Below are 17490 nucleotides of genomic sequence, written 5' to 3'. Positions count from 1 at the left end.
TCCTATTTGCTTCTAAGCCATCAGCCTGCCATTGCCAGGGGTCACTCCAGTGGAGTGCCAGCTGTGAAAGAACTATTCTTGCATCTATCAAACAGAAGTTAATGCTGACAACAATTATCAGTGGTGGAAACTACAGACACTTCCATGCCCTGAATAAAGAGCACATTGAAGCTTTTCCATTTTTGTCCTCTTGGGGGAAGATTCCTCATTCCACTTGTCCTGGCTGCCCTTATGTACAAAGAATGGGCAATTATTCATGTACAGCAACTGCTGTGCAGAACTGCAACTTGGTATTTGTGTGTGGAAGGCACTGTGTGGGAGCTGCCATGTACAGAGTACAGACTGCCACTGACAAGAAAACGACTGAAGAGCTCATGGTGTAGGGCTGATAGTGCTGGCAAAGTGCAGCTCTGCCACCTCCCAGGTGCTCATTCAAGGAAATCGCTCACAACAGTGAGACCCTTGCAGCTTATAGTTCTAATTTTGACTTCAGTCTGTCAGACATTTGAAGAAATAATTTTTGCTCTGTTCCTTCTGACCAGCTTTCCTAATCCTCCTTGTCTCCATTTGATAAACAAATCCCTGAAGTGTTTGGAGTCATGTTAGGAAAGCACACTGCTGAGGATACCATGCCCACAGGGAGAAGGCAGCAGCTGCCTCCACAAGGACTGCTGGGCTAGCTGATATGGATTAGAGAGGTCAGTCAGAAGAGCCCCCCTTCCCCTGTGTTTATACTCAGCAGAGGGAGAAGACAGCAAAAAAAAGTCATGAAGAATGAAGATTAATGGTTTCTTACCTAGAAACTTGGCTGTTATCTGATTTTAGGAAGGCATTAAATTGCAACTATAGAATTTTTGAAGTGGAAGTCAATTTTTTTCTGAAGCAGTCTACTGCTCCCAAATGAAAGAACTAAACTATCTGTCATGTCAGAGATCACTAAGATTGAAAGAAAACAGTGATTGAGAGCTTGCAATGGATTTTTATTACTGTGCAGAGACCAAACTACCACATCCTCTTTGATCCCATCTCTGCCTTGTGTTCAGAGCACAAGGGAAACCAAGGAACAAAACATATGTGGAGGTGGAACACAAAGAGAACAAAAATTCTCCTAGAAGAGCAATCCTGTCAAAATGCATTGCAGAGGCCTGAGAAATAGAAGTTATAAGCTGATTTCCTGCAGGAGATATGCTACACCTCTATGATGTGCTGAAAGACAGTTTCATTCAAGCACAGGCCCAAGGATGCCGCCTCCACAGAACACCTTTTTCTAATGGCTGATGGCACAAAGAACGTTGTTTTGCCTTGGGAACCTTCCATAGTAATTTTTGCTCATCTCTTTCCTTCAGGATTGCTTCTGCTGTTCTCCTTTTTGAAAGGAAAGCTGTGATGCTTTCTTTTCCATGGTTTCTTTCTTTAATTTAGTAGTCTGTCTCATTTCTGAAGCCTGATTGGGTAACTCAGGGAATGCCTCTAAGTTTTAAGCCAGCCTTGCTCAAATTTAGATCCAAATGCATTACAACACTACATTTTCAACCACAAATGTAAGATAAAGAGATTACATCCAAGGTCTCTTTCCCTAAACACAGATGAGATGCTGCTGCTGCTATTTTATGATTGAAAGAACTGATTATTTTTGGCATTCATTTCAATAATGTGCTATGAAGGAGCCTATTGTGGTCTCATATTAGAGCTCTAACATCATAAATGAATAAAACATCTTGGCCTTATTGCTAACACCAGCAACAGCTGCTCTCTGTAAAAAGACAGAGCATCCATTGAAAGGAAGAACTAAGTGTGACAGGCAAAGCCAAGGTCACTTCCAAGCCTGCAATACCAGTGTGGGGGAAAAAGAAAAGGGCCATGTGCACATATCACAGTAAAAGCACTTCAGGTGATCACAGCTCAAAAAAAATACACCTGCTACCTAACCAGAAGCAAAGACTTCATTCAAATGCTTCATGAAGCATTTGCTTCACCAAAGATTCTGCTTACTAGAAGCCCATTTGTAGCAAAAATATCAAGTATGTCAAGAGAAAGGTTTTAATTTTGAAAAAAAACCTGTTTCTAGCACTGAAGTACATCAAGACACTGCGTTCTTCACAAGTGAAAGACATCAGCTTCTCTTTTTTCACCACCCTTCTCTGTCTGGCATTAAGTCAAAGCAAAGCACAGGATACGACCTCCTGGAAGAATCCAGGCTAGCAGGAGTCATGCTCCAAACAAGATGGAGCAGAGGTGTGGAACTCCCGAATTTCCAAAAGCTGGTTGGAAAGTTAAGGAATTCAAGGGGGACAGAGGGAATGCGCTCTGAAGAGAAAGGCCCCACAGGCTCCATCTTGCAGAGGAAATGTTCCAGATTAGGAATTGTTGGAAGCTCTGTAAAAGAAGTGCTCCTGAGCAGTGCACAGGCCTGTCCTTCTCCCACCTCTGTTCCTCAGGTGTCTTGTTTTGGGAGTACCATAAACAATCCCTTGGTCTGACAGCACAGCTGCTGTTACATGGTTTTTGCAGCTCCTCTGCCCTTCCCACATCCCATTTTTCCAATTCTGTTCAATCCTTATTCATATTATTCAGGGGGTAATTGCTCCTAAGACACTTCAGGTGAATATGTATGTGAAATTTGCATATGAGAACAATCCCTTCCTGTCAGCTTAGGGCTGTAATAATTTCACTGTGAGGAAAACAAAGACCCAGCCTTGTAAGATTTTTAGTTTAGTTGCTTAAACACTCTGCAGTTTTAGTAGGTTTTTACAAAGCAGCACAAGGAATAGGAATAACAACTGATGTTTATGAAACCTCCAAGCATGTTATTTGCAAGATGTATAAGCAAGCTTACCAAAATTAAGCCTGCATTACTTACTACATTCAGGTAATTTTTAAAAGGGGCATTAGCATTGCAAAAGAATTAGAATTTAGCATTCAGAATGTCTTGAATTCAGCATTCAGAACACAGTTTGTGACAGCTGTTATTCCACATCCAACTAAACTGTGAAAGAAAGCATTAATAAAAACATACTGATTTGAATGTGTACATTCTTTCTGTAACCAACACATTAAACAAACACAATCTATTATGAGAATACTAAATTGCCACGTTAAGTACCACTGCTTGGTCCCAAGTTTTATCAATAATAAAGCCTCCTCTTGATAAAAACAGTTGGAGAGCACTTTCCATTAAGAAATGGCAACATTTCTATTACAAACAACTCACAGATAATGTAATATTTAAGGTCAGTCTGGGCAGTTAATTCTAAATATTTTTCCAGGCCTTTGTGAACAGTGTTCGTTACCAAAACCAGTAGGGAGCTGTGAGTAACAAAGCAGTGGCAAGCATAAAATTTAATCACACAGGCTTTAAAAAACTCCCAGAACTTCAAAGAATTTAAAGCTAGCCAGTTTCAGCAGTTCACACAGTTTGTGTGTGTGACTGAAATGGGATTTTAAACACACCAAAACTGAGAACCAACCATCACTCTACTCCCACAGCAGCCAATACCAGGAAGCAAAGGCATGGGTTTACTGCAGCACCTTTAACTGCTTTTGTCCACACAGATGTCCAGTACCAAAGATGCTTTCAAGGCAGTGTGTTCCCTCAAGGGAGCTGCTCAGGCCACAGCTGCATTTCTCACCTAAGTTAGGAGCACCACAGGCCAATACAAACACTGGCCCAGGCTGCAAGGGATAGAAAGCAAGTTTATTGCAAAGGTGTTTCTGAGCTGGCTTGTGATGCTTTACAGCCTGATCTCCACACAGCAAGTGTCCTGCACTTTTAACAGTGAAATACTGTATTTTTGATCCATGCAGACTGGGTAGCCACTGAAATGAAGATTAATTATTTTTGCATTGAGATTGTATCTCATTCTTCCAGAAGTGACTCACTGACTTTTATCAGAGTAATTTCAGAGGAATTATCAGTAATTTATCAGAGGAAATGTGCATCAGTAAGAACAACTTAGTGACGCCACATCCAAGTGAACTCCCTTCTATCACACTGCTCATTTCCTGAACATCAATAACTCACCTACCCAAAGCAACGCCTTGGCATTCATTTCCAACTGAGATTTATAGACTGAAACCCCATTAGCTACAAAGCCAAGGTTCTTTAAATGATGAAGAACATTTAGCAGCCCCTATGAAAGCAGAAGGAACGTGCAGCAGCATAGGGTCACCCACCCTCAGAAGTCTGAATGTTCCCTTGCCAAAGGGCTCCCGAAGAGCAGTCACTGCTTCCATGGTGGGAAATCTGGGCAGAGGAAGCCCAGCCAGGAGCTGTGCCAGTGTAAGTGGAGAGGAAAAAATAGTGAAAACCAAACAGGGACAGCCAGCTATTGTTTCCTGCCCACGTGAAGTCATCTGTCAACAGCTGCTGCCTAGGAAAATCAGGTTTTCTTCAGCTGGCTTACAGATGTTCAGTGGGTTTCAGTGTTCTGCAAGGTGACTGTCTGAATGTTTAAATGACACCTGTACAAAGGAGTTGTGCACCACAATCATCCTTTTAGACCCAAAAGGGCACACAGACACTCTCTGCCTATCCATCAGGGTTTTATTAGCTGAAATTAATGACTCACCCTGACATTCCTCCACTGTAAAACTCAAGTACAATGAACAAAATGTTGGCAAAGATTTAAGCTATTTACATCAGTGAAACAGATAAGTATTACCAAATGAGTATTAGATACAATAAACCAACCCCTAAGACACAAAACATAGCCATTTTCTTCCTTGATAATGATTAAATTACTTTTATTCCCATTTAAAATATACAACTTTGAAAAATTATGCAACATACATTCAAATGAATTGCATTCTTAAGTGTCCTGATAGCCAGGTATTCTATTGCTGGCCAGTATAATACAATAATCCATCAACTCTTGTTTATTTATGGCCACAGGAGAAAAATCTGCATAAATAAACATTTATATCTGATAGTGCAGCTTTTCCTTAAACACTTACATTTAGAAGTCAATTTCAGTAGGCCTCTTTCTCCCAAGCACTGCTTCTTGCTCCTACAGGAAAAAACGAATTCCACAAAGATCCCAAAAAAGGCCAACAAGTCTAAGTCTGCTATTTTAGAAATAGCATTCAGGAGTCAATTCAGCAGTGCCAGAAATAACCAGTAAAGCTAATATTACCACCCAAAAGTTTGGGAAAACTCACTAACAATGCCATAACTCCTACTGGTCTGGAAGTAGTGATTTAAGAGCTTGAGAAAAATCAATACAAAGGGCATCATCAGTACAGCAGGAGTGTGGCAGACACCACGGGGAGTATGGCAAGGAGGAGCAGCCCCCAGAAAAGCACCACTGCTGAGAAGTCTTTGTGGCAGACACTCAATCCACTGGAAAAGGACACAGTGACTTGAATGAAGTGCACTCTGCAGGGCACAGCACCTGAGGCAACTTACCCCTGTACAACTTCCTGTAATCTAGAGGACACCAAAGGGATGACAGGCATGTTTTGGACTGTAACATCCCTGCTCTGCAGAGCCTGAGGTCTTCACTAATCTACAAAAGACAGCGGGGAGAGAATGAGCCTGGAACAGCAGTCAGTGATGTATAGCAGGTATTACATCAGTTAATGGCTGGGCAGGGAATAAGAACAGCAAGGGAGAAAAGCTGGCTGCTGAGTTTTACACTGCATCAAGAACAGACAAAAAAATTGTAATGGCAGGTAGCCCAAATGTAACCGAAGCCAACACCATCACTTCTGTATCAATACTGCAGAGAAAAACATCTACCACTCTATCAGAAAACCCAGCTCTTTACAGTTTGATATGATAGCCTAACTTAACAGAGAAAAATCAACACAGGTATTTTAAAGTTGATGATTTTTATTTACAGATTTATTGGCAAAAGGTGGTGGGAAAGTTTAAAACATTTTAAACAGAGGGCACTGTACTGGTATTGTATGAAATATCAGTTCACAATCTTCAGTATCCAGCTGATCAAATAAAGCTAATCACCACTTAAAGAAGCATAATCTGCATCAGCTCCATTAGAGTACCCTGCCTAAAAACCACTTCAGGCAGTTTCTAAATCAACACAATCACTAATAAAAATGCAGTTTTTGTGAAGAATGTATACTTGGATTTTTGTACTGTACCTGATGTCAAATTTCCCACTTGCATACTGGCAAAGCAGTTACACTTCCTACTCTTAGCTGGAAGTTTTAATCTCACTGTCTGCAAATTCAGCTGTCGGGTAATTCTGAACTACTCTGAACGTTTTACTGTGAGCATAGCCAAGACTGGAGTAGATGAGACTGAAGGAGAACATTCCTGGTATATCACGTGCCCATCATATTCAGCTGCATAACCATAAACATCTTGTTTAAGAATTCTATTCAAAAAGAAGAAAAAAAATGTAGTCAGTTTTCACATAGGTTTAATTCCTCACTGGAGCTTTTTAGTTCATTCTTCTAAATCAAGAGTGTTTAGTTCTTCTTCTAGTTCATCCAAGTCCTCTCCAGTAAAGAGATTTTCATCAACTGGAACTGCATCAATGACTCCATTTTCCAATTCCCCATCTCCATCATTATCTTCATCTAAATCATTTTGCTCGCTGTTGTTTATATCACCACCAGAAGCTTCACTTAATTTATTATCTGAAAACAAACATAATTCTTAGGCATTTCAGTGTCACAAGTTTCTTAATCACCAACTGAATTCACAATCCTACTATACATGCTTTCAAATTTTGAAATTATGAAGCTACTTTATTTGAAATTCACACAGATTTACATTGGCCAAATTCCACGTACCTGGTTAATATGCAAGGCTGGATAATCAACTATGAAAACAGGTTGGAAAAAATAACAACTTACCATCTTTTTCTACTGAAGTGTATGTGCTGAATCTCTCTGGACTAGCCACTGTAATACCAGTCTCCTCCACTGCCTTGGGGACATACAAGTTCAAATCTACATCATTTATGCACACAGGGTCTTCTGTCTGGAAAATAGACCAAGATACTCTGCATGAATTACTTTTCCACAAAAATCCTCACTTCTGCAAGATGTCTACTGTCACACTCATACTTTCTGAAAAATCCCTTCGCCCAGGATTCTTCTCCTGGGAAGCTGAGAAGCCGGAGAAAAAGGAAAACAATTATCTGATTTGCTTCTCCTGTGTTTTGCTGCTTTGGAATGTGTTTGGAGATGGTTTCATTGGTTTTTGCTGTGAATTGTTTTGACTCATTGGCCAACCAGTGCCAAGCTGTGTCGGACTCTGGAGAGAGTCACAAGTTTCATTATTACCTTTTTAGCCTTCTGTAAGTATCCTTTCTGTATTCTTTAGTATAGTTTAGTATTGTTTAATATAATATAGCATCGTAAAATAATAAATTAGCCTTCTGAGAACATGGAGTCAGACTCATCATTCCTTCCTGCCACAAGGGACAAATACAATAGTCTACAACATCTGTCACCTTCAACAGGAACCTTCCAATAAAATATACTCTGTGGCAGTATTGAAAACCAAGCCAATTAATTTCATTGTAAGGGCTTTCAAACTGACATTTTTCAAACATGAATGCAATTAAAACGTTCCTGGATTTCATCCTGTTCCCTTACCTCATCATCATCTCCTGCTCCTTGAACATAACGGGTGTCATCTGCTTCTTCATCATCCGCATCAACCAGCTCTGGCCGGAACTCAAATACTTCACGTCCACTAATCTACTCACAGCAAAAGACACCTTCAGTTATCACTTCATGGAATTTATACTGCTCACAAAAACCCACAAACAAACAAACCACAAAAAAGGAAACAAAAATGTCACACAATAATAATAAGCAAAACAATTGCAGGTCAGCTACCTCTTCACAAAACTTTATCTACTTGCTCTACTTACATGAAGAATTGGACTGTAAAACTTACCACCAATGCTTTGCCAGCTTTAAAATCTGCTTTCCTCCTCTCCATATCTTGCTCAGCCTTATCAATTTTTTCTTGTCTTTTTCTTCTCTTCCATGCAATAAAACACTCTAGAGTAATTTTGGTAACGTTTGGTCCTAAGGCAGCACGCTGTCCAGAAAAGAGACTGATTAATGCTAGAAACTCTTTCCAAAGGCTATAACAAATTGGATATTAATTACTTTTTTCTAGATATTAACTAAAAACATTTCTTTCCAAGTCCCTCATGAGACTCTTAGACTGTTAAACACACAGCAACTTAACATTTGTCTCAACACAGAATTTTCCAGTTAGTGAGATGAGTTGGAATGGAAATCAATAGGTAAAGTGCAGGAGAAAAAGTAAAGACAAGAGCTCAGCTCTGCTCAAGTGACACTGCCAAGCAATGGTGACAGAAAGAAGCAGAGCAGCAACACCTTCAGAAGGCCTTGTGCTCTTGGTGTTAGTGCCTCATTAGAGAGCTATGGAGACACTGAGCTGCGGATGAGAAAAGCCACAGGAGCAGTTGTAATGGATAAATGAGAAACAGCAGTTAAGAAATAGAAGCCTCCTAAAAAAGGGTAAGCAACAGCTGCACTAAGTATGCAGCTATAGTTAATTCTATTCACTAAACAGTAGTGTCTGAACAAAACCATGAATCAATGCTATGCATCCTTTGCCCTCGCAAACATCTAATAAGATTTTTATTATAAACAAACAAATTTTTTATGTGTCTCTTCAGAGTAATGAAAACAACTACCACCAAAAGATACCTAACAACTTTACCTCTTTTTCTATTAGATCTTCTAATGAAATTTCATCTTGCTTTTCTTCCTTCTTTTTGTCTTTTTTCAACACAAAGCCTGGAGGGAGGGCATGGCGATACATACAGTTGTCTCCTCCACCGGGACAGACCCAAAACCATCCATATTTGTTGTTCTCAATAGCATCAAGGAAGTACTTGCAGACCTGTATAAAAACAGTGGTTGTTAGCACTGTGTCCTCTTTCCATCCCCAGCATTTTATACACCATCTCAGAAACTCAGTCCAAGTAGCTGTGCTCAGAACAGAAGGAACACGTGAAATGCATTGCTACTTAAAACAGCAGACAAAGTAGTGCAACTGAGTATCTAAAACTCATGTAGTCAACAGCTTTTTCTCCCTCAATACAACCCAAATAAAAAAGACAAGATGACAGAAGACTGGCAACTCTGCACTTCTGTAAAACCAACAGCACATCTCTTTTTGCTCACCAACGTTAGAGCAGCTTTAAACAACACAAATTGCATCTGCCTCACATGTTGTTAAACCTTCCAGCTCTGGATCCTGAGGTGAAGATGCCATCCCAGGACCTTTAACAAGCAATTCACAGTATATATTTAGCCACAGCAATGGCAGATTTAGGCTGTACCAATAGACTATTTAATTGCTTGGTATTGAAAATGAGGTGAAATAGTCCCAAAGAATGAAAGAGGGATTAACCCATTATGCCATTTAGTGCAGAGTTAAAAAATACTGTTGAACTTAGAGACCAGGAATTACAAATTACTCTCAATTCCTAAATTATGTGAAAATTTAAAAGCTTGTAATGCTTGTATGTCACTCAGTACATAGACAAGTCAATACATATCACAGTCACTGCAATAACAGATTTCACTAATCACAATACTTGGGATTTTCTAAGCAATTAGGATGTATCAGATATACTGGTGAAACCTTGAGCATTTCTATAAAGCACTTCACCTACTATCCATTTGTAATGTACATGAGAAAACCTTTTATGGACTGAAAAGAGCTGTAGGGTTGTGGTATTCTTTGTGGTTTTGGTTTTTTAATTTTTAAAGACATTACAAGAAATACAATCAGGCCAGCCGTCTACTCAGAACATTATTATTATAATATTCCATTCTGAATTTTTACATCATGATAAAACACATCTAATGCCAGACTGCACTGCACTTAATTCCTTCTAGCAGAGCTCAATATATATATAAAAAATGAATTAAAAAAAGAAGACATACTATTTGGGTTTTGGGTTTTTTCTTTTCCGCCTCACCATGCTTCTTGTTCACCACTTCTTCCAGCTTCTTCTCATCCCAGTTGTCCATTGTATCTAGAAAAAGACAACAGATGGTTTCACAGAAAAATCCAAATACTGAACATTGCCAGCAAGCTGTTTTTCTGCCCAGTAACAGTTTTAATATGCAATTCTTACATTTTAAGTAGCTTATACAAGGGAAAATAAATTCAGGATCTTAAAATAATGTTTTCAAACTCCTATGCCACTCAAAAGACAATTACCTCAAAAGCCCTAGAAATTTTGATTTTGAAATGCATAAAGTGTTTTTCAGTTAAACACTCAATAATGTGTCATTCCATCTGTACAGCACTGAGTGTGTACAAGGGAAAAGAAGAAAAAAACAAGAAAACAGAACTAAATAGAAGGTTGGAGGGTAGCATCCAGAAACACAGCTAATCTAACTTGAGGCTTGAAAGAGATAATACCAAATGATCTGTGTTTAAGTTAAAAGAAGCTTCCACCAAAATAAGCAAATCACCAATGACAATGTTAGTAGTGAATCTGTGGCATCCCATCAGATACATTTAGGATGACAGAGGCTAAAATTCAAATAAAGACTGAGACTCAGGAAATGTGAAAAAAAACCAAGTTCTATAAAATCTCTAATCCCTGCTAAATAAAAGTAAAATCCAGAGTACTTAGCCAACAAGTCATCTGGGGAGAGAAAGTCACAGAAAAAAATCCCAAGTACCCCTGACTGTAGAACTGTGCACATTTGGCCAAACACTACTATCAGTTCTGGAAGGCAGCTCTGGTTGCTCATTGCACTTCCCACTTTCCCTTGTACAGAGCTTAAAAGAGAAACAGCAACTGCAAGAAAGGTCAAATACTGCTCAACTTGCAACCTGTATGACAGAATATGTGACACTGCCATAGTCACTGTTCTTCAGGATCATAACCACAATACAGAGGACACTTAAACTTAAAATTCCAGTTTCAGAATCAGAATACATTAGCAGTAACTTTCTTCAACTATTATACCTTTTTCAAGGTCTTCATCTCTTGCATCAATGTAGACACTTCGTTTTTCACACTTCCTTTCCAAGGACAAATCATGAGAAAATTTGCACTTGTCTCCTTTAGTGCACTGGCCTTGCTTGAAGAAAGCACAAACTACAGATTTTGGGTCAGCACCTGAGTGAAGAAAGTTCTTATGTTTTAATACTGTTTTTAAGCAAATGTTATATATTAGAAATTCTGAGAATATTGACATTAAGTAGAGAAAGAAAACAAGTTTTAAAAATTAAGTTTATTTAAAGTGTTCATGGTAAGTACATAATTCATGTTCTAAACTCGCCAAATTTATTTTTACTGCACAGAATTGATATTAAGTATCAGATCTGCCACTAAACTATTTAAAGAAATAAATGTGGTGTGCCTGAGCAAATTACTCATTTGTGTATTACAATACATCAGAGAGATCATTTTGTGCAACTTCTTCCCTATACATGAAGCTATTCTTGCCTGTGGTACACAGTAAAGCATCTTCTGGATGTCAGCCTTTTCCCAACAGATCAACAACACACTACAATAAATTACAGTAATTTAACCCACACTCACTCAGGCCACTTTCCTCCTTTAATAACAGAGCTGATCAGAGACCCCAAAATAAGCAACTGTTGTTCTAGTATGAACTATTCAATCATCCTAACTACAAGTTAGGATGTAAAGTAAAAATCAAATCAAGTAAAAATCATCCTACTAAAGAATCATTTGACCATCAGGAGGTCATTAGCAATGAGAGAAGCAGGTCTAAGTTTATTTATGAGACATGACTAAATCAGAAATACTTTACTTGTATTAATTAAGTTTTCATGGAATATTTTAGGGTTGAGTTTTTCACAGGATGCTTCACTTTTGGTTTGACTGAAAGTGATTTCAGTATGTACAGCAACACCTGTTTAAAATGTCATCTAAACATCTGGATAATATTAGTTTTCTGAAATAACTCAAAGTCAAAAACTGCCTGATTTAGAGAAAACTTATACAGAAAGCTGTAGGTCACAAACAGAAAAGTGTCCTTTGTTGCTGATTAGTGCCACAATGAGTAAATATCAGGTTTACTTCAAATATGTGTAAATCACACCTCTTTTGTCAAAAATTATTGCACATAAACTGCAGAAGATTGGTCAGTAAAAACTTGGTAACATCACAAAATTTGTTTGCTGAATAACCAACCTCAACAGACACCCAAACCAAATGCTACTGCTAATTATGAGGTCAGATACAAGTAACTGGAAAGTATTTCCAGTTCTGATCTGAGTACAAGTCTTCTGTTAAGACAACAGTTATGATCTTATATTCTTTCTTTGGATGTTCACACTTCCCTGTTTTAAACAAATACCATCACAAACACACTAAAATCATGCCACACATCCAGAAGTATCTAACTGATGAATCAGAACACAGCCAAGTATCTTCAGCTGTGCTGATAATATCAATGTAGCTTTTGGTATTCTAATGATCTACTGACCCCAGAAGACTTCCCAAAACAATGTCAAGTCATGACTGACAAAATACTTGGTACACTAAATGGAGGAGGAAATAGTCACATCTATTTCATTAAAATTCTACTTCAAAAACAACTGGTGTTTTTGAAGGGTTATTATACCTTAAGTACTTATATGAATAAGAAAACATAAATGAAGAGAAATCTCTTAGTCATACCTTTGCTAATTTTCTGTGCAGCAACCACAGGCTTGAAGAGCTCATTTAATTCTTGTAACTCCTTTTTCTTATCTTCTTTCTTTAATTTCTTCTCACTTTCTGATTGAGCAACCTATAAACATAAAAGCAGGATATCAGGACTTACTGCACATTAAAATAGCCAATCATTCAAAATCAGCTTGCAAGGGCAGGAATGAAGCAACCTGTGATGCCTGCAAGGCTCAGAATTGCTGCTCTGGTGTGTGCAGATGGTGCCCTTTACTGGCCTGTCCCACAGCAGGGACAGCAAAGCATTTAGCACAGTAAATCTGCCAGAGAGGAGAGGTGCTGGCAGGTTCCTGTAGCGTCACAGTGACCCCTACTGCACCTTCACTGGTAGGAAAGCCAATGAGAGGCATTGAAATTTCTCTTTTTGCAGTGCAACTACTTCTAGGTCTGCAGAAAAAAGCCTCTCGAGTCCCCTACATGTTGCTTTGCTCTTTCTTCTGATCTATACAACAGGCAGGAATTCCAGGAAATCTGTCCACAGAAGTTGGAAGTGCTTTTAGAACATTATTTCAGCTTGGATCATCTCAACGTATGAATATTTCATTGCTTAACTAAGGACCAAAGAGAGGAAAACAAGCTCATCCAGGGAAGGAAAACTGCATGTATAACAAAAAAAAATAAACCTTACTCTGCCTCATCCTTCTTTGGATAACCCAGAGCAGGTGTGTGTCTATACCAAAATGGGATGAAAACACACGAAAGAGGACATGGGAGAAACATTCTTAGATAAGATAAGAAGGGAGGTTTTAGCAAGGTGGGGCTCCACCTCTTTTCCAAGGTAACAAGTGACAAGACAAGAGGAAATAGTCTCAAGTTACCCCAGACAATGTTTAGATGAGATTTTAGGAAACATTTCATCACTGAAAGGGTGGGTCAAGCACTGGCAGGCTCACCATCCCTCTAGGTGTTCCAAATGTGAGGATGTGGCACTTGGGAACATGATTTAGTTATTCAGGCAGTGCTGGGTTAATGGCTGGACTCAATGATCTCAGAGGTCTTCTCTACCCCTAAGGATTCTGTGTTGATTTGACTCTGGTCCTTATGGGAAGCCAGTGAGACTAACACCACAAAAAAGGATGTGGGTATTATTTTCTAAAATACAGTGTAATATTAAAAAAGGAGCTTTGTTCTTCTGGTGAACTTGGCAAAAATACACCAAATTGTTTTAGAAAGGAATTAGTAGCTTGGCTAGTTTTTCCACTCACAAATGCTATTTTAAATAACACACAGACCCACCTGTGTCAACTACAGAAAACTGTACTTTAAGAATGCTTTTGTTTATCTTCAGAGCTCTAAAAGCTTGAAGATGAAGCTTGTCTTAAAAACAACCCAACAAAAAAACAACAAAACCCCCCAAAATATAAGAAACAAAAATACCACAGAAACAACAACAAATCAGAAGAGGAGAAAAAAAACAAAACCAAAAGGACCCACCACCAAAGCTAAAACTCTGACAGCATTTCCATTTTAATCTCATGACATGAGGAAAATTGTTTTAAAAATTCTTTCTCAGGGACAATCCTAACTGAAAGCTGTCTTATAAGATAAGAGAGGTATAATCAGGTTTAAAAATTTGGTCCTGACATCCAACAGTGGGTAACTACCATCATTTGAGAAATAATATTATTTTAGGCTGGCTATTTTACATCTTGGTATTTGTATACTTGCCACAGATCAAGGATTTTATACACAAGTTTCAGAACTGTTTGAACAACACCAATGATTTTGAAGTGATATCAAAGAATCTTTTCCACAACAAAAAAGTATTAGATTTAATGACCCAAATACCAAGTTTACTTTTCAAGTTGGGCCTGCCATGCCAGCTCATCCTTGTTATGCACGAAATTCATCATGACATCATGAACTGAGCTAATGCAAATGTTATTATTTTACAGGCTGATTCACAGCACAGAAAGCTGTGTAAATATGTAACAGCTTGCTTTCCTAGCACTGGAGGAATAAGAGACCTGGATCATTTCCATTAAATCCATGTTTTCCGGCTGAGCATAATGTAAACATTGAATCTCATTTTATTTCCTCATACAGAAAAGCCAAGTTGCACACAGCAGATCAAAATTTCAGGCTTTTTGACCAAAGAGTTCACCAAATAGATGGAGACTGGCAGACTTGTACCCACTTAAAATTGTAATAAATACTTCTGTAAGTAGAAGAATGAGAACATATAGGTTCATACTTCTATCTTCTTTCAACTCCAGTTTTAGTAACAACTCTTGTTAATTTTAACTGCTCACTATTTTTCAAATAAGGTGGGATTAAAGAGAAAAAAGGTGCAACTGTACTTTGCTGACAGCCAGTATCTACAATTTCATTTCAGGTACACCTTAAACTGAATTATGCTACTATCAGAACACTGTGGAGACAAATGCTCACCCTGACTAGTTGAGTTTGGATGGGATGCAGTTCTTTTTCCACAACAAAAGCCAGCCAAACAATAAACTAAAACCCAACAAACCCCCATACTCTGTACTACCTTCACACAGGAACATCATTTACAGCATGACAAGATTTGCACAACTGTTAGCCAGAGCTGTGCCACTCACAGGAGGCAAGGAACAGCTCAGCTGTCTTCTCCTTCAGCACCTGACCTTCTGTACACAGAGTGAAAGATGGTTTGACTCTGCAGTGGGGAAACATTCCACAGTAAGTGCTTACCTGACGTGGATTCTGCTGCCCAAACTTAACCTGGTGAGTCACAGCCTTGATAAACTTCTGCTGCTTTGCACCTTTTTTATTCTTTAGGCCAAATGTTTTGTCCTAAATCAAGAGATAAACACAGCCATATTAATTAAAAAAAACCCAAACCACCAAAACAACAGAAACCCCCCCTGCCACTCCTCTCAGGCTTTCAGTAAAACACAGATTATTTCCTCAAGTAACACAAGAAACATTATGGACAAAAATTAAGACTCCTCATATCATCCAGAGGTGGATTTCAGCAGAAGCCCCAGAACGTGGCCCCCGTGTGAGCTGCTGTTTCCATCAGCAGAGCTCCTCGTGCCCGGTACCAGCGTGAGAGGGGACACAGCACTCTCAGCCCCTCAGGGCAGCAGGACAAGAAGTTTTTGGAGCCTACCCAAGGAACAGCTGAGGAAAACAGGACAACTGATTAGCCACAGCTACTGCTGGTTTCTCTCCAATCCACCTGGAATCACTCATTACTTCCATCTTCAACTATTCAGAAAGGCATCCATGTAACAAACATCACTTTTCTATTACCACATGTGACATGCTACTTTTTCTTTTCAAGTATTGCAAGTTTTTTTCTTTTCCAGCTGTACTAATCTGAAGTTAAGTCTTTATCCTACATCAGATCAGGACAGGTGTCTCTACTTCCCAAAATCCACTGCCTGAAGTTTCTGTTTACTGCCTAAATCAATTCTTCCTCGGTATCTTCAGCTTTGCTGTTAAGGAGAAGTCTCTATACCAAAAAAAAACCCCAAAAAAACCAGCTTATTTTCACATGAGTAGCTAAGGCAGAAATTGTTTTTTGTAACCAAAACATCTGCCTTAAAAACTTATCCATGCCTTTGATTTGATACCACCATTTTCCTCCTTGAAGGAAAAAGTAACAGATGTTCATCCAGTGAAAACAGCTCAGTGCAAATATGGTTTTGGAAATCTAACAATCCAAAAGCATATTACAAATTAATTACAAAGTAAACAGGTCCAAGTTTCCAGACCCATGCTGGTTTCACTTACAGCATGTTCCCTGTGAACAGCAGCTTCTCTGTTACTTGCTGCTAACTGAGAAGTCAAAATAATTAGTGGGGAAAGAAAATTTATCATTTACACACTTGATTTCCACTGCAAGTACAGCATGGAAAATATAATCCCTGTCCACTTCATTTATATAAGAATCTATTGTTAACAATCAATGCCAGCTTTTCCCCTTTCAGCTGCATTTCTTTGCGATAAAAAGCAGAATTTTTCCGGGGCAGCTGCATTAAAAAAGAACCTCAGGAACTCCAATGTCAGGACCAGACAATGTCGGGACTCCAATGTCAGGACAAGACCAACTGCTCTAACCTGACCTTTCCAAAAACCACAGGAACAACAAGCCACAACCTCAGATTTCAAGGAACACGCTCATTACACGGGTATTTCACCCGAGCAGCATCCTTCACGCCAGTAATTCAGGCAAATATTTAAATTTCTGGAACTACCCTGCTTGTACCCAGCATAAATTCACACACCCCTCTAGCAGGTTTTTTTTTTGCAGCAGCTGGGGCACACACGGACATGGGGATGAGCACGAGAAAGGGCGAGTTAAAACCACAGCCCAGCAGGGTCGGCACATCACGCTCGGGCCCGGCACGGTCCAAGCAGCCAGCGCTGCCCGGGCACAGAGAGGCTCCGGCCCGTGATCCCTCCCTCAGCCGCGGGGAGCGGCAGGGCCCAGCCGGAGGCCGCGGCGGCCTGGGCCTCCTCACCTCGATGATCTTCTCCTTCTTCTTCTGGTCCGCCTTCTTGCTGCCCCCCGCCGGCTGCTGCTGCTTCTTGGGGGGCATGGCGGGGCGGGCCGGGGCGGCTCCCGCGGGGGCTCGGGCCGGGCAGGGCCGGGCAGGGCCGGGACGCGCTCGGGCCGCGCCGCCGCCGCGGGGGAGGCGCAACGGGTGCCGCGGGGCACGCCGGGAACGCGCCGCCCGCCGGCCAATCGCCTCCCGGCAGGCAGCGCGCGCCGCGCGGCGTCGGCGGGAGGGGCGGGGCGACTAGCGTCACGGGTGGGGCGGGGCGAGCCGCGTGACGTCACGGGGCGGTGTTCGGGGCGGGGAGGGCGTGAGGG

General features: G+C 40.1%; 1 protein-coding gene across 1 annotated transcript; it reads right to left on the bottom strand.

The window, feature by feature from the left end:
• Positions 1–5812: 5812 nt before the first annotated feature.
• On the bottom strand, positions 5813–17300 carry ZC3H15 (zinc finger CCCH-type containing 15). Its single transcript, XM_064433772.1, has 10 exons — positions 17138–17300; positions 15360–15461; positions 12639–12750; positions 10953–11105; positions 9913–10004; positions 8678–8860; positions 7877–8023; positions 7570–7674; positions 6823–6949; positions 5813–6603 (listed from the first exon to the last, which is right to left on the bottom strand). Exons 1-10 carry the CDS (start codon positions 17213–17215, stop codon positions 6410–6412), a joined length of 1293 nt encoding a protein of 430 aa, XP_064289842.1. The 5' UTR covers positions 17216–17300; the 3' UTR covers positions 5813–6409.
• Positions 17301–17490: the final 190 nt, after the last annotated feature.

This window comes from Passer domesticus, chromosome 10 (assembly GCF_036417665.1).
Source record: "Passer domesticus isolate bPasDom1 chromosome 10, bPasDom1.hap1, whole genome shotgun sequence".
Classification (NCBI taxonomy): Eukaryota; Metazoa; Chordata; class Aves; order Passeriformes; family Passeridae; genus Passer; species Passer domesticus.
The sequence above is the reverse complement of the archived record's forward strand: the minus strand, read 5'-3'. Positions and strand labels throughout refer to the sequence as shown.